Consider the following 23,415-nt stretch of genomic DNA (forward strand, 5'->3'; position numbering starts at 1 on the left):
CACAAACCGCCTCTCCAGTACAATCAGTTCAAACCTAACTACAATAAAGGGTTTCTACATTTATGCAAAAGCGACCATTAGAAACATGAAATCTAGAAGCAACTACTGATAGCATTCTTTTACACTTTGAATTAAGGCAGGAGTAGTACATCATGCATTTTGTATTTCCTTAAAAAAAAAAAAAAGTGCAATTGCAAATACAAAAAAAAAAACAACAAAACAAACATACTTCAAGTTTTCTGAACTAGGAGACTTCCCTACCACCCAACTTCTATTTGTTTTATATATATAATTTATTTTTTTTAATGTTGTGCAAGGAAATAGAAACACAGAACATGCAGTGATTTGAATCAAATCACTCTGGTTCATCATCCAAATTATTGCTACTGGTAAATAAACTTCTTTGTCAGTTAACTTCCATCTAAATGAAACAAAACCTACGCCACATTGCAAAGCATTAAAAAAAAGTAGTAGTCTTCAGACATCTAACCAATATTGCTTCTCCACTGAATCCAAGAAGCAGGCAGTGCTTTTGGCTAAGTACTAAGCTGGCCAAAATAACAGACAGCAGAGCTCTTCACCTCGGGTAAAAACGGGTCTCAGTTTGCAACAACTCTTATTTGGCAGGTGGGATGAAGGGATTCACCAAAAGGCACATTGAAAGACACATTACTCCAGAAGGTTAACACCAAAAATAAGTTAGTTTTGACGAGTGGTAAACATACATTTTTAGTTAAAAACACAGTCATAAAACGTCATCGTAAGTTGCTTTCTCTTACCCATTTCCTGGAGTACTGGAGCATCCTGGAGAATGACTCAGAGAGGTGCTGCCAGCACAAGGACTCTTCTTAGTGGACAAATCAAGCACGCCGTCTGTAGAAATGATAGAATCACTTCAGTGTTTGAAGAAACAGCATCAACCATGCTGACCCTTGACAAAGCCACTTCTTTGGCCTAACGTCATGTTCAGCACATAACATCTTTTATTTTTCCAGTGACTCGAGGCTTGGATTTGGTCATAATTTGGCTTACAAATGACCAGCAAAGTCTTCAGAAGTCACAACAAAATTTGGCATCTTTTACAGAAAATATGTAATTGACTACAAATGATGGTTCAGTCTCAGGCATGAGATATTACTAATTACTTACGTGCTGGAGGCATTAGATCAGTGTTGTGTATATAGAGAGAGACATAACATATATTATCTTCAATTTTCCTGCATAGACTTGGATTAACATGGGAATTTAATATGGGAAGCTCTCTTTCAAAGGAGCACCCTCATAGCACCGGACTCCTCCCCCAGCAAGTAGCTCCATCCTTTTTTCCCCATGTCCCTGCTGGCTTCCTGATGGCACAGACACTGCTGCGTCGCTTTACTCCCTCTCCTCTCGCACCTATATAGCTGCTTCTCCTGCTAGGCTGCTTCTCCCATTCTCCCTTGGACACACACTAATGGCACTTCCTTGTGCTCACCTGTACTCCTCTGTGAGCCCTTACATAAACTCCGCATTTCTAGGCAACAGCAAAGGGTCTGCTTCATGCTAGAAAAGCCTGGTTCCCATTGCACTGAAACAACTTGAAGTTCTGGTCATTTTAATAAGGGCAACATTGCCTTAGAAGCACTACAGCCTTCTGAAATTCCTGGAAACTCTGAAACATGGAATTTACGAGGCAAAGATAAATGAAAGCTGCTAGCAAAGCAAATGAGATGTTTCAGAGCTACTTGCTCACTAACACAAGTACCTTCAGACACAAGAACAACCTAAGGTGGCTTTCAGATTGCTTCAAGTTCTCATTTGACATATGGAGGAAAAAACCCACAAGAAAAGCAGTGAAACAGAGCTGACTTACAGAAAGCTGTTCCACCCACCGCATTTGGGAACACCTCGCTACCCAAACCTAAGCAAGCTGAGAGCTCAGCCTTCCCTCTGGGCGCTGTGGCACCCAGCCACAGGACACAGGGAGGGATGGAGCAGCACCTTCTCTTCGAGGGGACACATCAACAGCAGAGTTCAGGCAGGGGCTCCATCCCCACTCCTCTGACAGAAGGGCTCTTGAGGGCAAGCAGGAGCAGTCCCGTGCCCTGAGCTCACAAACTGGCTTCTTCCCCTCAGCCCTCTAGGACGGAAATACACCAAAAAGCTGCCCCAGCAGTCTCTGAGACAGCCTCTTAAATCTCTCCTTAGGAAGTTTGGCAAAACCCCTTCCCAATTATGTAAATTGGGAAAAACAACTACATCAGCAAACAGATCACTTTAGAAGTTACTGAATTAGAACATGTGTATATCAACAAGTAACAAAACATTATAAATCATCTCCAAGCTTTTTCACCACTGAAGAGCAGTTCACGTATATACTTTCTTCTTAACCTCAAATTAAAAAAAAAAAAACCTAACAGGACCAATTCTCTTCTCCCTTTTGGAGAAAAGCTTCAAGATCAGAACAGTTTAACATTCATAAACATACATGCAAAAAAGACATGAGTGAATTATATTTGCTTTGCAATAACACTAGCTAGAAATAAATGCCCATCAACTAAAGGCACAGATCTTCACTTAGAAAAAATACCACATAATCTTTCAATGCAATTTTGTAACTGACACATGGCAATAACTGGCAGTAAGTGTAAGAAGTGTCCAGATGTCCAATCTGAACATGGTTGGACATAAAAATTAACCTTCTTACAGATACAGGATATCTGTGTACATGCAGACAAGATGAAGGAATATTTACAGCCATGTACCAGCGAGCTAAAGGGTTTTGCTGTTGGCATTCATTTGTTTTAAAGGCATTGGACAGCTTGAGGATGGATAGTCTGCATTGTATTTAGCAGAATGATTTCAGACACTTTTAAACACATTACTAAAGAAGGGAAAAGAGGTTAATTCTAATCCTCTCAGTAAAATACTGTTATCATAACCTCTAATCCAGATTTTCAGGGGAAAAAAAAATAAAAATCTTTCACTTAACTAAAATCACTTGCAGAATTTACTTGTTAAAAACATTTTTTTTTTTATGGAAAGCAAGGTTTTCACCTTAAAACAAGCTCTGCAACACTGTTACAAGTCACTCAATCTGTGCTTTGCTGAACAAGTCTATTTTTAAGGTGGAAAAAAAAACCCATACTTTTTCCAAATGTACGAGCCAGCCGTCACAAAGCAATTTCTCACCAAATTTGACTACTTTCACATTGTGATCATAGAGAAAATAAACCCAACCAGTCCTTCAGTTGGATTCTGCACAGATCTTCAGGAAGGTTTTCGTGACCACAGCACCTTATCAGCAAGCACACAGCCCACTGAGCAGGCTATTTCTCGCAGCTCCCAGCAGCACAATTGTCCCCAGAGGTCAGAGCACGTCCATCCCCTCTGCCCTTCTTCAGAAAAATCATTCATGTCTGTGAGCCTACCTTCTTTCAAGTATTCTCTCTTCTGCAAGCCATATCTAGCTAGCCAGTCTTTCACCATGACGACATCTACTGCTTTTCCACTTACATTTTACGTAAAATGATAGCAACTTTGCACTTTTGTTTGAACAACAAAGCCAGGAGTGGATTGCCACAGGACATAAGACACTGGTAACAGTCCTACCTTGTTCACTAGGTTCTGACTGAGACTTTCTGACAGTAAGGTCCAGAGGTGAGTCTTGGTCAGCCATGAGAAGTTTGCTGAGCACAGGGTTCTGAGCAGTTGCAGCCGTGGGAGAGGAGGCGACCAGAGATGCTTTCAGCAGGCTTTGGTTCTTTGTGCTATTGGGCTGGCTGGAGTCCTGAGTAGAGCTATTTTTTGAGGTATATTCAGCAGCAAACTGTCGGATCATTCGCTGCATGATCTCACGGGCCACTAGGGGAATATTGGGGTCAGAGACCCTAGGACTGTCTGGAAACATTAGAGAATTTTTTTTTTTTTTTAAAAGGAAGCACTTTAAATAAAACAGCTTTTATATTAAGTCATTTTTTTATTTTAAAAAGAAAACAAAAAGCAAGCCAAAGATAGAAGCTATACAATAAGTACTTCACTCTTGGAATATCTGAACAAGAATCATAGCTAATTCTGGTACAAACTTTCAAAGTAACTGTTTTCCAGGGAAAATATGAATCTTGTCCTTTGTTCTCAAGAATATCCACCCAAACCTTTAAAAGGTGTGGAAATGGAAAGGAGAGCTGGAACCACAAAGAAAAGCATCAAGTAATGAAGTTCATTATGAAAAACTGAACAGATTATTCAGTGGAAGAATTGAGTAACTTACCTGTAGCTATAGGAAGGGGTGGGGGGAGAGCAGAGTTGCAGCAGTCCCCTATAAAATTACTGGGAAATAAAGCCCTATAGTTTTGATTCTTCAAAATAATTTGAATGAAGATCAAGTGTACCTTCCATCTCATTTTATCTATTACTGTGTTACAGTACAGCACGAGATGTTACCCAAAGAACTTTGCCAAAAACCAAGAGGTGTCAAACGAAAAGTAATTCTATTTCTAGAAGTGCTGCTAAATCTATTGGTAAGAACATGAAGTGGAACAGTTAGAAATTCCTTTTTTTTCCTTTTTCTCCCCCATAAAGCAGCATAGAAATGCATAAGGTATTCAGGTATATGGGCAACACAAAGGTAATAATGCAAATCACTGTTGTAGACCAGTAGCAATTCATTATGTCAGAGCAAAGCCACAGCTCCTGCGTCACAGGTTCTAAGTCCTGCCACTTCCTCTTAAGCACTAAGAGTTTTCTTTGGACAAATCAGAGTGCTGGCTCTTTCGCTGTTGTCATTGTCTTTTTGTTAAAAAACAGTTCCTGAAATGGCTCAGAAGATTTGATTTTCTATTTCCAGAGAGAAAATTGTGCACTGGTAGACCAAATAAATTTAAAATTTGCACTCAGGCAGGAACAATAGAAGAGTGCTTACTTTTTTTAATTGCCTAGGTTGAAAGGCAATCTATCAAGATGGATATCAGAATCAAAATGGAGCAAAATCATCGTGGGACATTTCAGTGTTAATTTGCCTTTCACCACCATTTTTGACAAACGTTCATCAATCCAACAACTATCTGTAGAGCATCTGTTAAGAATGAGTGACATGAAGGACTGAAGGTAGAGCTGCCCATAAACCTAAGAGCAGCAGTAAGCAGCTACCATGTTTCTTGATGGAAAACCACAGTGAGATTTAAATACTTATTGAGCCAAAATTCCCTCCTGTTAAGTACAAGTTTTCAAATGTAAGATCTTATACAGTCATTGTGTATAATCTTACAGTGGTACAGTAGTTCTAAATTTCTGGGATGTTTATGTAAATAATTAATCATTTTACTGCGGAGTCTGTGAGATATTTTATCGTTGCTAAGCACACAACACACCAAAGATTTAAGAAGCCACCAGGAGATGAGCCAAACTTATTTATGTATGTTTACATTCTCCCTTTCTTTCTAAAGGATCCATGAGGACATGAGCTGTAACAGGGAAGAAGTGTGGAAACTTTTTCCAGCAAGTATGACATGTCTTCCATTTTCTAAGTTCTCTATTATGACCTGTTGAAGGACAAGTGAGAAGCCCTAAGGAAGCCCAGAAGAGCACAACTTGACAGTCCGATCACGCTGATTCTAGCCATTTGACATGTGCTCACAGTCTATACATGTTGGGCTGAAATGAATGCTGAGATCTATACAGGTTACATTTACTGAAGAATCATGTTTTTCCTGTGCACATACATTCATACACATACAAGCCAAGAAAGCTTGCAGCTAAATGTGCTTCCAGATTCATGGAGAAAATACCGTATCTGCTCGCAGACACGCATCTTTCTAACCTGCTAATTCAAAGAAGCAGCAAAGAGCAACTACTGAGAGCTACTCAAGATAAACTTACTAATTCAGGACTCTAACTTGCAAGCAGAAGGGTAGTTACCCAGCACATTAAAGGCTTCTTGCTTAATACAAAGCCTGATTTTTAAATGTCCGGAATAAAAATTGTTCAAAAGTGAACGCAAAGTATTTGCTGGTGTTTCTGCAGCATCACTGGAAATCAACCACATGTTCATGTTGATTTCAAATGTCTCATTTATTTGAAAGAAATTTTAACTTAAGGCATAGAGATTCTCAGAGATGATAAATACAGCCAACACTTATCTACTGTAAGATATCTAAATTAGTACAACCCAGCTTTAAATATTCAACAGCCTTTGTGTATTTTACCTACACAGAAATCTCAAAAGGGAAACATCAACCAAAAAAAAAAAAGGTATGATTTGATTAAACCACCAAAAGAAAGTCCTATCACGTCAGAACATAAAGGTAATGGAGAACTAAGCACTACCACTCTGCTTTCAGTGGCATTAGGAACATTTGCTAGAAGCATTACTGGGTCAGAGTGCCATGGGCACAAAGCAGAGAGGAAGTAGCTAACATTCATGGGCAGCCTGTTCTGAAAGTTTTCTGATATTGCTCATTATCTTTGTATGTTACGCACGCGAATTCATGTCCTTGACATGCAACAGGCATCTGTTCACAGAACACCTGCATTTTCCCTGATCTACACTGACTACAAAACACCAGTCTCAAATGCTACTGGCAATCGGGATGGAAATAAAAAGGAACTAATTACTGGCATGAAGCCAGGAGATTCAAGTACCTCTGAGCGACTAGGAGCATCAGAACTCTACCATTCTTTGTGTCCCCTGTGGTATGACAGTGCTTGGGGATCTCATGTCAGTGGCATGAGTTAGAATAACCTTTTAAGCAATCTAAATACAGCCAAGATTGACAACAATGCATAAAGGACTCAGAACTGAGCTCCTGCCAGGCTCCTTCCCCTCCCTTACTACTCCTGCACCAAGCTCAGTTCTGCTGGAATGGAGAAGGGAAACCAAGAACACATTAACTAAGAATCTTTGAGATTATTATTTTTTTTAAATCTGAAATGATTTCCAAGTTCTTATTCTGTGCACCTGACCACAGAAAGCATTAAACAATTTTCCTATGATTTAGGAAGTATGTGTTTCTCATGAAGTATGCACACAGGTCACACACAAAGTTAAGCTTTTTGTTAAAGTAAAGGGATGAGATATCTAACAAAACATTTGGAAGTGCTGAAAAGGTACTTCTTCACAGCCTCCATCTCCACCAGAAAACTGGAATGGAAAAAAATATACACTCTGCATATTTTTTTATTTTCTTAAATTGGTTCTGGATTTAAAGAGAGATGAGAAATTTAAAATTATCTTTAAAAGAAAAAAGCCACTAAAAAGACAGGCTTGGAATAAAAGCATTATCTGAACTATTGGTAGTAATATGCAAGTAACCGTCCCTCCTACCATCCTACATGCTATACTTTATGCAATTCATCATACTACATAGTTTGTATTTATTCATCTGAGTCAAAAGAAAGGCTAAAATACTGTTATCTGCTTAAAACACCTTTAAATATTTTGGTTACTGTGAGGATGGGCTGAAGACTGGCTACAGCAATTTCTAATTTGTTAAACTGAAGCCTTGTATTGTCCCCCAGCAGACAGGTTGGAATTACTGATTTGGCAGATTTTCTCACACATGGGTTAGACTGATAAGTACAGTGCACTTCCACTCAGGATGCACTTGGAAGCGACCTCTCGATTCCCATTTCTCAGGCTGACAAAAAACAGTGAAGTGAGTTCCATGCCTTCTGAACAGTGAGCTTTAATTGATGCAACTCTCCAGAACAGATTTACAAGACTTTCTAACATTGCTCTCAGCATATTGTACAGTACTGATTTTCCAGTTCTTTTGCTGCTCACTTTTTGAATTATCCATATAACCCCCTTCACACTATTCCAACTATATTTTGGATTGTGGACTGCTGGGGCAGGCGGTGGTGGAAATCACCACAGACCATAGTGAGAAGACTGCTGACTTCTTAAAAATTAATATAGGTCCCACCAATAAATTAATTTTAGAAAGTGTGTGTGTATATATATATATATATATATATATATATATATATATATATATATATCCCACCTACCATCACCACTGCTTCTCTTTACAGCTTACTCACCTAAACATTGGCTTCAGAGCACCAGTTCTGCTGGATAAGAGCTGAATAATAATTGTAAGAATACTTGTGTTCCCATGGAGAGTTTTACTTTGGGCTTAAAGCTCTTATGCTCTCTTCCTCTCTCTCATGCTGTTGTACTGTTACACTGTTGGAGATTTAATTTTCACTCTTGATAAATACATATAAAGACTGCAACTGAAAACCACTGACCATACAATGACAATTTGAACATCCGATCTTTGACACCTGCGTCACATGCAAAAAAGACCAGCAAGAGATATCATTTCCCCCCCCACCCCGCATTAAAACCAACCTTTTCTGTAAAAGACTGCATTGAGGAACTCTTCCGCTTGCCTTTCAAAACGAATGATTTTTGCTTGCTCTTGTCTAAGCAGAGCTTCTTGTCCAGCTTCCGAGGCTGGCTCATCCAGACAGACTAAGTGCTCCTGCAAAGATATTTAATAGTTATAAGATCTTCCTGACTCCAAAACAAATAAAGCTCCTCAGGCATTACATATTTTACTAAATTCAAAGCTTTGTTAGATACTCGGCACAGAGTTGTATCTATTTAAATCAAAACTTGAATTTCTGACTGCTCCAGAACATTGTACTTTGTCCTGTTTTCTTGTTGTAAATGCAGCAGAAGACTGGAAGATTTGATCGCGTTATGGCAAATAACAGCCCACCAGAAGGAAGGTTTGTGTATTTTACTACATTTGGCTCCAAATCGCATAGCTAACACTTGTTCTTTGGCTTTTAAGTTCGGTTCTATAAGAAAAAACACCGAGGACAAAATACGGAGAAAATTCACCTTGATTACACAGTGTTCATGTGAATTGAGCAATAAATGGCCAAGCACCAGCAACAAACAAGGTCCTCAGTCAAGAGGCTCAGCAGCGGTGACTTTTTAGTGAAATAAATGCAAGTTCACCGTTCACAATACCTACAGTGAATTAAAGTTCATTTTCTTGTACAACTGGAAGTTATCTCCAGAATGTTTCAGAACCAGTCATTTAACTAGGATAATTAAAGAGAAACTGGAAGACAATGGTTACAAACATACCAGGCAGTTGTACTTGGATTTCCACACCCACCCTCCTCTCTCCTCTTTCATTTTAACGCCTTGCTCTCGTGCAGCAGAATAATCCCTTTGGGGGCCCTTTCCTCCCACTTTCATTTTAAGCAATATTGAAGTTACCTGTATTTACCTACTGCAGGAATGCATACACAACCTCTCTTTGGGTTGAGGGAGTGTTTTGTTTTGTTAACCTTTACATAGTATCAGTTACCATAATACCTTGGCTATAGCCAGCTTCTGGTCTCTAACGTACAAATTGATTTCAGGTTCATGCGCTCATGGGACTAAAAGGGAAGGAGGAGAGAGCTGGCAATTCACTTGTAATTCACAATAAATGAAAACAAGAAGTCATTTTTAATTTTGTAAGTCTCTGCTCCGAGAGGCTTAATGAAAGGAGGTTACATAAGCAGCCTATAGTAAATTAACGAACGCAGCAGTCACATGAGCTACGTGCAAAGGGTAATCATATGAATGCTGTGGACTCTGGCCTGTACAGCATGGGCTTTCACCATAAGACTTGTCATTTGCCAGCTTCCAGAAGTTCTCTGCCAAAAGAGAAAGGGGGATACCCATCTCAGGCTACAAAGAAAGCAGAAGTTTGTGCCAAACTAACAGATGAGTACAGTGACCAAGGTGAGAGATGAGCTTAACAGCACACTTGCTGGGAAAGTATAGTTGTGCAGAGTTAAAGCCCTCATAGACAGATTGAGCCTTTTTTTTTTTTCCTCTATACCAGAGAGAACCCAGGCTTGCTCCCATAGGAAAGGCCAGCACTTCTGAGCTAGCCCTAAAAAGGCTGGAACTCAAAGTGGAGTACGAGCGCTCACTTCCGTGCCAGGAACGCCCGTAGCAGCAGTGCTGCGGCTCCAGGCTTTGTATAAACAGGCTGAGCACACATTTACACTTCTCTGATACTTAAAATACGAGGTGTCAGCACAGAACTTCACAGTGAAAACATACGTGGAAAGTAAACCAAATATTTTTGGTAGAGTTATCTTCTAGTTGAGACTCAAAACATACTTCCATTCTCTTTTTCAAAATGGTGTTTCCATGTCTGATGAAGTTTCAGGCAGGATCCCTGTGACTGACCGCCACCCTCAGCTCTGCTACCCTTCCAGGTTATGAGGACAGGCACAAACCCATCGACACATTGGTTTGTGTCAAAGGAGACATTAAAGGAGAAATTAACTCACAAACACAACTAGCCTAGGCAATACAAAAGTGTTAGCACTTTTAAAGACAAACTTTTAAGCTTTATTTAAAAGGAATCTCTGCAATCTGATGCGCAGAGATCCGGCTAGATGAGATCAACCGAAGTTGATTAGCATCCTCTGGTTGAAGTCCCACAAGCCATTCCAAAAAACTTTCTTCCAATTCAAAGGACAAACAATTCAGAATCGAAGGAAACATCGATCCTGATCCAGTGAACCGTAACTCTGGAACAAGCTTAAAATCAAGACAACCTCCATCAGCATAAAGCGTTGCTCATGTTCCCATTATCTTTCACAGCTGAGACATCACACGGCAAGTTCCACACCGGCCAAGCACTCCCTGTACTGACCACATGAGACAGTTTACCAGAAAAATCTCTGGCATCTTTTTTGTCTTCTTATCATTTCCTGTAACAATTATTCCAGCAATCTTTGCAGTATGGGAATCCCTCAGGGGATTCAAGTTTTCAGAGTAAATATTTGATTGTGATTATCAGTGTCAACTTCCAAAGGTTTTTCTTCATTGTGTGCATTTGTTCGGGGATTTTGGGGGATTTTTTTTTTTAAATGATTAATGCTAATTAACCAATCGGCATTGATTAGAAATCCTAGGGGTTAGAATGTCATTTCTCCATATTTATAACCCTCATTCTGTTCTCTCCGTGCTTCTCTTCACATGGGAATCGTGGCCCAGAGCATCACTAGCATCCCTTCCCTGAACCCGCAGCATCACTCTATCTGGCAAGAGAATTCCCTCTCCCAACATTAAGACATGCCTCTCTTCTTATATCTCCCAACATAGTTTATCACTTCTACACTGCTATCACCTTTCAGTTATCTGTAACTTCTGATTGATAAAACAAGTTTCGGTCTGTCCTATTTCTGAAGTTTCAGTCCCAAGCATGCCATCTGAGGCACCTGCATCTGCTCCCAGTTTGGCATCAGCCATGAATTCAGATGATTGAATTACTTTAAAGACAACCTTCACTTACTGGGAGTGCAAGATTTTCTAGTGAGAAACAGCACTGTTTCCTCACTCATCAAGATAACTGGACAAATTTATGAAATTCAGAACACGTTCCTCCACATTGAATGGACACCTCACTCAGAGGCTGATGTTCTGACTAATCATAATCACATACAGGCATAATATTCCCCTCAGCTGTTTGTTTAAAGCAACGTCCCAGTTGTTTGAAAATTCAGAGTCACTGTGGTGTGGCTCTCACATGCTGCACCCTAACACATTTCTTCCCAGAGCTACTTGAGGTCCTTGCAGTGAAGCTGGGCCATTTTGTGGCACTCCAACCAGCAGGTCAGCCCTCTGCCACCGGCAGCATCAGATTCCAGGATACACTCCCTGTTGTTTTCTCTCTTGCTATTTTTATAGCTTAAATATATCTATGAAATAGTTAATGTGCTTAGGAGTATTATCCTTCTTGTTCTCCTCTCACCAACAAATGAGATTAGTGTCATTCCTCCCTCCACAGCTTTTTTTTTTTTTAAACAAATGAAAAACAAAACAAAACTCAGGTGTACAAGTTTCTTTAGGTAGCTTTAGACAATTCATTTTCTTCCAAAGGAATATACTCAACTGAATTCTTCTTAAAGGATTCTTTCCCCAATTTCCTTACCTCTGGTGCTTTTGACATTACCTATCTACAGCTTTTCACCAAAAAAGAAAAATAATAATGAGCTCTGCATGCTAGCAAATAACAGCCAAGACCACTTCACTGGATACAAACATTCCAGATAGAGCCACAGACTTCTTCTGTAGTGACAGCTCTGTCAGTTTTCTTATGAGACACAACGACAAATTAACTGCAATTAAGAAGAACACTTCAAGTTTAACTCATCTGAATGGACAGGTCTTATATGTACCACAACCTTTCAGAAGTTAGAGGCCACAAAAAAATAAAGGCTTGGAAACCACGTATCATACGTCTTCTCTATGAAGGATAAAGCCCACAGGGGAACTGGGAATTACCACATTTGCAGATCAGCCAAATGGAGCTCACTGAGTTGGGCCCCACAGAACATGATCTGTTTCCTTTTGCTGTGAGTATGCTGCTGGAGCTGCTAACTCTGTCTTTCATGCTGTCAATGTACATGTGTTAATGATCTGGAAGCAGTTCCTTAGTTAACTAATTATTCTCTCTGATCATACAAGTGAAACAATTGTGATATTGTTATTTTGCTTTCTATGATGGAAGAAAAAATTCTAATTTTTACAAGTGTGATGTTACTGCATACAACCCTTTGGATATGGGCAAAAATAGGACCGGAGATTTTAGCTCCTAACTTCCTATGTGTTTTACTGACGTTCTTAAGCGAATACACTCAAGTCTACTCCTCTATCAAATACCATCTTGTATTTTGGCTGGCAAAAAAACTCCATGCATTTGCAAGTAGAACTACTGCTACAAATAAATTAATCTCTTCAGAATACTTAGCAGATGGTTTCCCCTCCTTTGAAGAATGCCTGTAATTGAATCTGATTGCTTGGAAAAGCAAGAATTAGCATCACTGAAAGGGGTGGGAGAATAAGGGCAGTTTTCTTTCCCAAACGGCTCAGCCAATAACCTAATCAGGGTGTCCAGCTCTCATCCTCCAGTCCAGCACCAAGGTCTCCTTAAACACAGCCACCTGCCTCCTGAGTTACAGGGCTTTCTTACAAGCAAATCCAGAAAAAAACCAAGATCTTCATTATTTTTCAACCTGTTAGAACAAGTGCCTACATATCACCCAAAGATAAGAGCTGATTACACTGATTATTTCTCCAATAGAGGTGTCAGCCAGAGCCCCAGAACACAGAATACTGCGTGGCTGTGGCTATCTTGCTCCCAGCTGCACCACCAATGACACATCTTTTAAGTCTGTCCCCACTATTATGTAGGCACAAACCCAGATGATCCCATCCTACTCAGTTCTTTTCATTAAAAAGTGAAAAGAAGCACATCAACAACAAAAAAGCAGATCAGAAGTTGAGGCACAGAAAACACAACTGCAATCATATTACACACAGGAACAGACAGGTCTTAGTAGTTTTAGAAGCTTAAGCCTTCAACTCCTTCAAAACAAAGAGTCAAAGTTATCATCACAAATGACAAATACTGGATGAAAGAGATTTCCAAATAAAATTGGTACCATTCCCAATTTAATTCAGGCCACCAGCAGACGATGTCCATCATCTGGCTGAATATCAAATGGAGTTACCAACTTTTGAGTAACAATGAGATCTCAGGCTTTATTTCAAATGATGACTGTATCAAATTCATACTACCTGAAGACCTCCTTAAGAGAGCTCCATATTTATCTCCACAAGCTAGTTACATAAGCTATGGCCAGCAGGGCAGCAATTCAGCATGCCCACAAAGGAAAGGAGACATTCCCACCTTGCCATCACCCACAGCTAACACACCAAGCACTCACAAGGTCTCAAAGGAGCCATATTCTTCATTCTCTCTTTCCCACAAAACAAACAAACAAAAAAAAACCCCAAACACCACCAGCACAATAGAAATGTTAATACTGAGGGGGAGCAGGAAAAGAGGAAAAAATTTCCATGTACTCTAAAGCAGACTCAGATATCTCTTGGCCCAGAGCAAGAAGAATCACCAGGATTAACAGAGGTCACAAGTCTGGTTTGAACAGACTGCTTTACCTCTGTTCTCTGCTCCTCCATCCCCCAAACAGCCAGTGATATCTGGACACACAGCAAACACTCATATGTGCAAAGCACTCCTTGCTGTCTCTATTTATCAATCAGCTGTTAGTAAAAGGGTTTAAAGAAGCATTTTTGGCTATTGAAATGTAAAGTGACAGATATGGGTTTTATTTATAAAACTTGTTCTACCAAACCCATTGTGACTGACATTAATGCAGCCTTTGTTAACTCACATTCGTCTCTGGGCAGATCAAAACGTATAATGTCCTTCCCCTCACCTCATGCTTTTGGCAAATGATGCTGCATGTCCCTGCTGCATTCTGCGTCATTTTATGTGCACAATCCTAAAACATCCTTAGACCCAGATGCCAAAACTGCCCCATAGAGCAATACCAGATCTGACCAAATCTGTGTCCTTCTTTTGTCCATTTAAAAATCATCACACAGTACAATAGAGGAGCAGCTATTTCCAGCATAAAAACACGTCTCTGGTTCTCAACGACAGAAAGCCTAGCACAGTGCAGTGCAAATATAAATAGTGACATCTCAGCTTTTGACCAAAAGGTTATGCAGAAGTTGGAGGAGGATAAGACAAGCATGTCTAATCCGCACTCTATACGGTGTTCCCAGTCTTCACCTAAATAATGGGTTTTCAGAAGCTTTTTCTCAGTTATTGTGGGCCTATCAGGATGATGAGATGTAGGCAGTCTTTCTAAAGATCTACCCACACATCGTAAGACTCTCCTAGCCTACAAGCAGACTGACCACGCCATAAAGTTCATTCCTGAACTTACCTGGAATTATGCTCAATGCTGAATTTTGTCTTTATATGAAGTGACGTAAGTCAAATAAGACAGAACTCCTAGCAGCATAAGTACACGCAGAGCTTACCTGCTGTCAGCCTCAAAGCATTACGCACTACGCCTATTCTAAATGCAAGCATTTCTAATCCTCCTCCCAGTGCCTCAACAAACAGTGTAATATAAAAAAATGCATAAACTGGCAACATGGCAAGTCCCCCTGTTAACAAGAAGGTGCTTCCTTTATGAACAAACCATGAGGTCATACGTTAGCTGCTGCAGAGGGAAGGGCGATTGTGTTTCATTCACAAGTCTACTGAGAACCCCTCTGCACTTACAGTTACATTGTGCAGGAAGAAGTAGCAGTTAAGAGATCCAGGAAATGATGTTTTCCCAAGACAGATGAGCCTTCCTTCTTACACCATAGAGCAATCAGTATTTCAACACACAGGCTGAGCAGCAATCACGTACAGCGTGGTAACCTTTGTTTCATACACAGCTATAATCTGGTTAGGAAAACAAACTACAGGTGTAAAATGTTGGCAAAGCTGACCTGCCCACATTTAGGCTGTGACATGTTATAAACAAGCACAATAGCAAACCTACCATACACACAAGCCCTTTAATAAAAGGATATGGCCCACAGGGAAAGAGATTCCAAGATAGGGAAGGAGCCTCTAGGTGGTTAAAATGGACCACATTTCCATACTGAAGATAAGCCCAGTGTCTGACTGTGGTAAGCATACACAAGCCACAGTTTGGCTCCCTTGGGAAGAGTTACATGATCCCAACAAGATCTTTTATAAAGAACTCAAAAAAACAACAAGAAAAAACACAAAACAACCCATAAACCAAATTAAAAAAAAAGTCACTACACACACACACTGAAAAAAAAAAAAGTCTTCATCACGTACCACAGAGCAAAAGTTGCAGAGAAAAAGTCTCTTCATTAATGTGTATTAATTTCAGAAAGTCTTTTTACAGAGGAGGGGAGAGGTGTAGGTGGCTGCAGGTTTTCTGTGCTCAGTTAAGTAGGAGCAGCAAACTCCCTCCCTTTGTCCCTCCCCTACAACTACGAGCTTCACACATCTGCATTGTTACCTTCACTTTTTCTCTTCTCAGGCAGCAGAAAAGACAATTTTCATCAAAAGACCAATCAGAAACACCTTCAGGCTCACAGTCTGTAAATCAGAGGAATAGCAGATTACTTCATATTCATAAACCGCGACATAACTGGAGCCAAAAGAAAAATGCCAAATTAAATACCTGTTTCACAACATTCTTGCCTGCATTCTGAGGATGCAAGCTTCATTTCAGCCATATTTCTAAATCCCCAGATTACCAAACCGTATACATTTCATCTATGCACAACAAATATGTGTGTTCTTTTTTCCTGAGCACTGCCAAATACACTCCCAGCTACATAAAGATGAACGCACACTCATTAGTAATTTTAGCCAATATGAAACTAACTGTGAGCACTGCCTGGGGGAGGGGGAAAAGCACAAATCACCACGGTAACACACATTTTCTAGAGGCAGAGCTGGGGCTGCTTCTGTCATTAGAAATGCAGAACAAGATACAAACATAGAGATTGAATACCTTTAAACAAACTGAGATCTTTTAATAATCCAGGTCCAAACAGGCCTTCTAGAATACTTTCAAACCCTAAAAGCAAATAAAAGAATTGTTAGCTTTCTAGATTAAGTACGTCACTACAAGAATATTCACAATAGCAGTTCTATATTTATCTGTTCCAAGAACAGAGCTCAATGTGTTTTCTCTTAGCATTACAAGACGCATGGGTCAACTGTGATGACTGAACTACTGACAAAGCACAGCAGAATCTAGAGCCCCCTGACTCCTGCACTTAGCTGGGTTAAAAACAAAAAACATTACGACACTGAAATAGGCCATTTTGAAAAGAAAATGGGAAGTTTTAGGTTCGGCAGTGTGCTTCACAGCACCAGGTAACTGCGACTGGGAAAAATTATCTTGCTTAAGCCTCAAAGCAGAAGAAAGGTATGCTTTTGCAATTAGAAATAACATTATAATACATCCTTCCATGGCAGAGTGGCATTTGGCTACTTTCCTGCATTTCAACAAATATTGTAAGCAGTGTTTTCTGCAGTTACAGGTTTGAAGAGAGAAAATTAAAAGGAAAGGGATTCAGCAATGCCATGCCCCTAAGGAACCAAATTCTAATCACTAACACACTCGTGTCAAAGATCTGCATCTAAAATACAGTCTGATTTACTTCAATGCCATGATTGATGCCACACTTAAAATAAACCTAACCAATTTAGTTTATTCTAAAAGAGGGAAAGCCTTTACTGAAATTACTGCCATTATTTGGAAACGTTAAATCAATATTGCACTAAACTCCTGCTGGCAGTAAAACCTACAGAGCTATCAACTACCCAATACTATGGAGAAGCCAAGTTAACAAGAGTGAAATGAAAAGTACAGAGATTATTTTGAGTGGCACAGACCAAGTCCACCTCCTTACAAAAACGTATTTCCACCATGGCCACAAAGCCCAGGATTATCACTTACTGCGTTTCCTTCCCTACTCCTGCAATACATTTGCACTGGGGGTTTAACGACAGTTTGTACAGAACTGGTAACTTCTACTTGCCTGAGTACGAGAGATGCAGAAGAAATAAAAGAATTTTCTTAAGAGATGAAAATGCAGCTTTAAATTTAGAGAAACTTGCACGGGTGAATCAGGGACAGACACACTACCTGAAAATGCCCTTTTAAGAAACCACTTCAATGGACTGTGTGCTATGAAGGAAATCAGTTATTTCACTCGGAAAAAAAAAAAAAAAAAAGCAATAATAAAGTAACTCAGTCTATGCATAGATCTAACGGTTGTTAGACAACAGTCTTGGCTTCAAAAGAAAGGGATAAGCAGCATCACATTTGTCTGGGCATCAGCAAGACTTTTGGTGCACTTACATCACCACACACAAGATGCAAAACCCTGTGGAATTTGTAGTTTGCAACGTGACTTCAACAGCCAAAGCACTGCCAGAGCATAAAACCATCCTTGATCTAACACCTCTAAGAGGCTGACACTGAAAATCTCATCTCAGAAAGCACTGAGCAGAGGACAAACAAAGAAAAAAGTGAAAGAGCAATGGTAAAATTATAGCCAGGAGTAAATAGAAACAGGGGAGATACCACTAAACAAGGTGGAAAAGGAGAAGCCAAAAAACTATCCACCCCATTGAACAGCACCTTGTCAGGCAGAGAAGAAGCACTGCCTCCAAAAAAAGCCAACTCAGGCTTCGGGAAGTGGCAGCAACAGTGGGAAAGGGCGACCAACCTGACCTAGAAGAAAAACAGGAGAATCAGGGAATTGACCCAGAGGTTTATAACGCTGACCCTTCCACGTGCAGCGACCCCTCCGAACTTGTACCTGAAATGAAACAACCAACCAACCTCATTCCTTATCCTTCCGTTCAAAATAGAATGCATATATAAATAAATAAAAACCAAGGGAGCGCAGAATTTTACTCAAACTCACCACTCTTAAAATAGTAACCGCCAGTGACTCATGCCCCACAGTTTGCCATGCACGCAATCGCACACTGAAGTCCCTGCCAAGTTTTACAGCTTGGATATTGTACAATCATAGTTTGCTAGCCCACTGTTCTCAGTGATGCTAATGCCACTCGGTTTTTATTAATATTAAATATTGGATTTAGCAGTTGCATAGCAACAGCAGAACATCTTATGTGCAATGCTTGACATTAAAAAAGGCAAATAAGGGAGGCATGAATGTATTCAAAAATTATACTAAAGACTGGTGAAACTGCCGTGAAGCCAAGCCCTATTCCCCCCAAAAGCAAGGTGCAACGCAGTAAAGACAGTCTAAGCCCTGCCTTGTAACACTCAGTCATTTAGGGCTCCAAAAGAACAACTGTGTGCTCTGTACGGTTCATCATGCATAATACATCGAAAACAAAATCTTGAAAAAGGAGCCGCCTACTTTTTATAGTATTTTTCTCTCCATTGTCACTACTGTTAGAAGCTTGAAAAGAACATTTCTTTTCCCACCGATTGTCCCTTTGGCAGACGATATTTTCCTGCATTTCAAATGAAACAGAAATTAACATGGCTGCCTCTGCTAAATTCCTGTTTTGATGTTTTCATCACCTGCACTTCAGCGCCTGAGCCTTCCCAGCAGGGCCAGTGGGACAGCTGCAGGACAGCAGAATGACACCAAAGGAAAAGAGGTGAAGACACCAATATTCTAGGGGCTTCTGCTTTCCACATCCATCATAATTAAAGCAGCCACGCTTTTAACCTTTATGTTACTGGTGACCCACTAAAAGAAAAACATATTTTGGGTGTTTCCGTAAAAATTTAGATATATATATATATATATATATGTATACTTTTAATAAAAATGAAACATCTGCAAAGCTTTAAAAAAAGCTCTCCATCTTAGTAGGCTTTGCAGTAAATGGAGAGTTGGCAAAATTAAAAAAAAAAAATTAAAAAACAGAAGAACAAAGAAAACTCTTTGTATTGAAGCAAAAGTGGAATATGCTGTTAAATTCACAGATGTTACACACATTATTTACAATTTGGCAATTATTGGCTCTAAAAGTAAAGCAGTATTTGAGAAACTCTATTCTCTAAAATATCTTCTGACAAAAAAAGTAATCAGAATATGGATGTATCATTTTCAAACTGAGAGCACCATGTATAGAAAATCAAATTAAAAAAAAGTTGAGCATTCAGTTTCCTGCATGGTCAAATTTCACTACTTCATTTTCATCTTTTCTGACACTTTCATCCTCCCTCCCATAACCAAATACTTCAAGGCACAAATATAAACTTTAAATTAAGTTTACTGGCTCACAGTTTAAGAGCACAACAGCTTATCTTTGAGCCCTGAAGAGATCCAGTTGGAGCATCACACTGCCTTTTGCCTTACAGCTGAGAGCTCTTCCATTGACTGGGAAGCCTCCGGGCTCCTGGAGAAGCTAGCAGAGAAGCTGATGGTTGAGGAGAGGACTTCACTGGCTGCATGGATTAACCAAAGACACATTCTCCCCTTAAAAGTCAGAGATAGCCAGGTGTGGGTACATTTCTGGACTGTCACTGACACGGTCGTCACAAGTTTTGCTTCTCAAACAATGCTTTTTTCCCTTGAAACAGCACAGCTTAAACATGCTATTTAATATTCTCTACATAATATGCACATATGTCATCAAAGCAGTAAGGCATAAACCACTTAACAGGAGCCAGATCTGAGAGCAGTAAAGAAAATAAAGGGGTACAGTTTGTCTTTACTGTTTGCTACTACATACATTGTTAAAGATATCCAAGAAAAAAATATATATTACTTTAAAAGAAATAAAATAAAACACCTCCTCTTTGTGCTTGTAGTCACAGTCAACAGGCTGGAGGAGCAGCAGAGGGACGTAGAGAACATGCCAAAACCCAGAAGTGTTACAAAGGTCCGAGCAAAGAGACACACATGGATTTAAGGTAAGCAAATATGAAACCAAAAAGAAGGCATTTATGCATATCAGCTTTAAGAAGTCTATAAGAACATGGTGGTACATTAAACTTTCAATAGAAAGGCATAGAACACTGTTTAGCAACAAAACCTATCAGTTATTTCACATTCCTCAGTTAACCGCCTTCAAACGCTACTGAGGTGGGTGGTTCCTTCTGTTTGTTTGCTTGCTTGTTGTTGTTTGGTTGGTTTTTAAATGGAAAAATGGTTATCCATCTGAAATGTCAAAACATTGAGCAGACAGGTACTGAGGTTTCAACTTGCTAAAGGTTTTCAAGATCCACAGAACAGCTCACTAAGGAGTTAACAGTAGAAATGGTGTCAGTCAACGTGGGCTCATGAAAAATATTTAATTTTAATGTTATGAACCTGAAAATGTGATTAGCAGTAACAGATTTGCTATAATGCTATCAAATACATGAAACATTTTTGGCATGGTACCAAATATTTTGACCGTAACCAACCAAAAAATAAAAATCAGCCCAATACACAGATTAAAATTAAGTGACAGTTCCTGAAATGCTTATGTTAATGGGAAATTACTGCAGTGAGGTCCATCAGGTATTGAATCTTGGCCCTATGCCATTCAATATTTTGGTCACTGGCTTGGAAGAAAGCAGTCGCGAAATCTGCAGGAGATAGAAAGATGGAAAGAGCAGTAAACAGCAGAGGGGCCGGGTCACTTGGGCTGCTCACCAAAGTAAATGCAGTCAAACACTGCTTTGGAAGGGGAAAGCTAGAGAAAGCCAGAAAACAAATCCGGAGAAAAGAACAAATAGCTTCTCAAAGACATCATGAGATCCAGTGGCTAAAACTGAAAGCTGGTCAAGCTCAGCCAGATGTAAGGCACCCTCAGTTTTACACGGGCACACCAAGACAGAGCACAGCACACGACCAGCACAATGCTTTCCCTGGGCAAGGGGGTCTGGCTGTGGCACTTTGGGAAGCACAGGCTGACCACCAACATTCCCTCCGTACTCTGTCCCTACTTACATTCATAACATCTGGAATCTCATCAATGAGTAGGAAGCAGTCACTACCAGCAGATGAGGCTTTTACTGGTTTTCTCATGACAAGATTTTCTGGTCAAGACTGGATATATTTATCCACAGCTATGGGATTTGAAGCAGAAACTAATTCAAAAAAAAAAAAAACCCTACAATCTATGTGTAACATGGGAATTCTGTCCCTTTTAGGACAAAAAAATCTATTAAACTTGAACATTTCAGTCACAGGCATCTTAATAGAAAGGCAAGACCAAGCAACAAGGGAGGGGGAAAACAGTCACAGGACAGTTATTAATATACAGCAAGTCTCAGGACACACATATAATTATACAAGTTGCTTTGCTGCTCGAATAAAGGAATGTTCACATTTCTCACCTATGATGAGAAATCTTTTTTATCTGAATGGAGTCAAACTAAACTATGAGTGAAAACAACTTTATCTCTGCTTCCTGGGGAACAAAGGCTGAAATGTTTTAGTTTTTCCTAAGTCGACATTTCTGCATTTTTGTTAATGAAATTCCACTTCTTGGGAACTTACTGTAGACATCCCTGCTCCAAAGACAACAGATGCTTTTGTAAACACAATGGCTTTCCAGGGACCTTAGACATCAGTAATCTGCTTCTGTAAGAACACAGACACATGCACACAGAAGAAAAGGACAACCTGCTGAAGGACGTTTAGGTAGGAACTGTTGAGAAGTAAGACTGCAACCAAGCCCTGTAGGACAACACTTAGCTCTCCTATTCCACTAGAAGACCTTGGGAACACAAAACACAGTATGTGGTATCATTGGCTGAAGCCCTTGAAGCTCAAAAGGAAAAGAATCCTCCTGCCCTAAACTAATATATTTTCCACTGAAAAACTAGCTTCTCCAGGAGGAAAGCTTCATGAAGAAGCCAACAAGGCTTGTGTTCTGTCCAACAGCCCTTCACTGTTACTTTACCTTACCATAGTAGGAAGCTGGAAAAAAAAAAAAAAAAAAAAAGGGACAAAAAACTACTGAGGCAGTAGAGAAGTACTGCTGATAGCAAGTGCTTCTGACTACCCATTCTGCCAGATTTCCTTCACGTTCCACCCACTGGACTGGAGATTTACCGAAGAAGTTGCAGCAGGCCAGCCCTGTTCTTCTCTTCAAGCATCCCTTTCAAGCAATTCCTTTTCCTCTGAGAATCAAGTCTAAGTGCATTTCCTCTGATGGAGTATCAAACTTGCAGTAAGGCATTTAAAAGTTAATGAGCTAAGCACAACAGAAAGACAGCTATGTATCCATCAACAGTGCCACAAAGCTCGTGTCTTCACAACAGGAAAGAGCCAAGACAGATCTCCTAGAAGATGCACCTGAAAGAAGACCATCCCTCTTGCTGTGCGGAGAGAACTGAGAGGCAGAATAAGCAGCTTATTGAGCAGTTTTGTGGTGCAAGAAACTGAAATGGGTCTTCTCTAGAATGCGACTCTAGCACTGATACTGGTAGAGAGCTCACCAGTCACAGCAAGAGAAAAATCATTCACAAAAGGAAAACAGACAAGGAAAAACCCAATAAAATAAACAGAAGGGATAAGTTATAAAGCTTGCTCAAAAGCACAAATGGCATAACATGGATCATCTCCTGACCCCTGCCCGAGGGGGTTTTCTGGGATTTGTTACCAAGCCAAGAATAACATTCAGGTTACGCAGAATTCAAGACAAGATGAGGATTTCTCGCCATGGCTGTCTCAACACCACCCCCAAGCTACAGCAGTTGCTCTGAGTTTGAATCTCCACATAGATTTGCAGGGGTGGGAAGACCCTCCAATGTGCACACACTGCACCGTTAATCTGGCTGGTTGATCAGGTCAGGGTGCCGGGCTCTTGGTTTCCAAGTCAGCTGCAGACTGCGAGGTTTACTAAAAGGTGGTCTGGTTTCCCCCACAGCCACTCACCACCAAGGCAGGGCATAACTCTGAAGTGTTTCCATGTGCACACTTGCATTTTATTACCTTGGGAAATAAAGCAGAGCACACAGACATCACAGAAAGATAACTACCCAGTTACCATCTCCTCTTGAAGCAAAGGCAGCTTTCTCAATGGCAGCATACAACTTAGTAAAAAACATACA

At 40.0% G+C, this 23,415-nt stretch overlaps 1 protein-coding gene across 9 annotated transcripts in view; it reads right to left on the reverse strand.

The window, feature by feature from the left end:
* Positions 1-23,415, reverse strand: part of LCOR (ligand dependent nuclear receptor corepressor) — a 73,265-nt gene that overhangs the window by 28,926 nt on the left and 20,924 nt on the right. For 4 of the 9 annotated variants that reach the window (XM_085229138.1, XM_085229136.1, XM_085229139.1 and 1 more), the window contains 3 exons: positions 8,333-8,465; positions 3,592-3,879; positions 780-873 (listed from right to left, as the gene is read on the reverse strand). In XM_085229138.1, the coding sequence (XP_085085264.1) occupies positions 780-873; positions 3,592-3,829 (332 nt within the window). In that variant the 5' untranslated portion in view covers positions 3,830-3,879; positions 8,333-8,465. Of the gene's footprint in view, positions 1-779; positions 874-3,591; positions 3,880-8,332; positions 8,466-9,082; positions 13,516-15,110; positions 15,765-15,873; positions 15,954-16,374; positions 16,441-23,415 lie in introns of those variants that run through there. The other 5 variants (XM_085229134.1, XM_085229137.1, XM_085229143.1 and 2 more) reach the window with 3 other exon arrangements.

Source organism: Meleagris gallopavo, chromosome 8 (genome assembly GCF_905368555.1).
Source record: "Meleagris gallopavo chromosome 8, MGAL_WU_HG_1.1, whole genome shotgun sequence".
Lineage (NCBI taxonomy): Eukaryota > Metazoa > Chordata > Aves > Galliformes > Phasianidae > Meleagris > Meleagris gallopavo.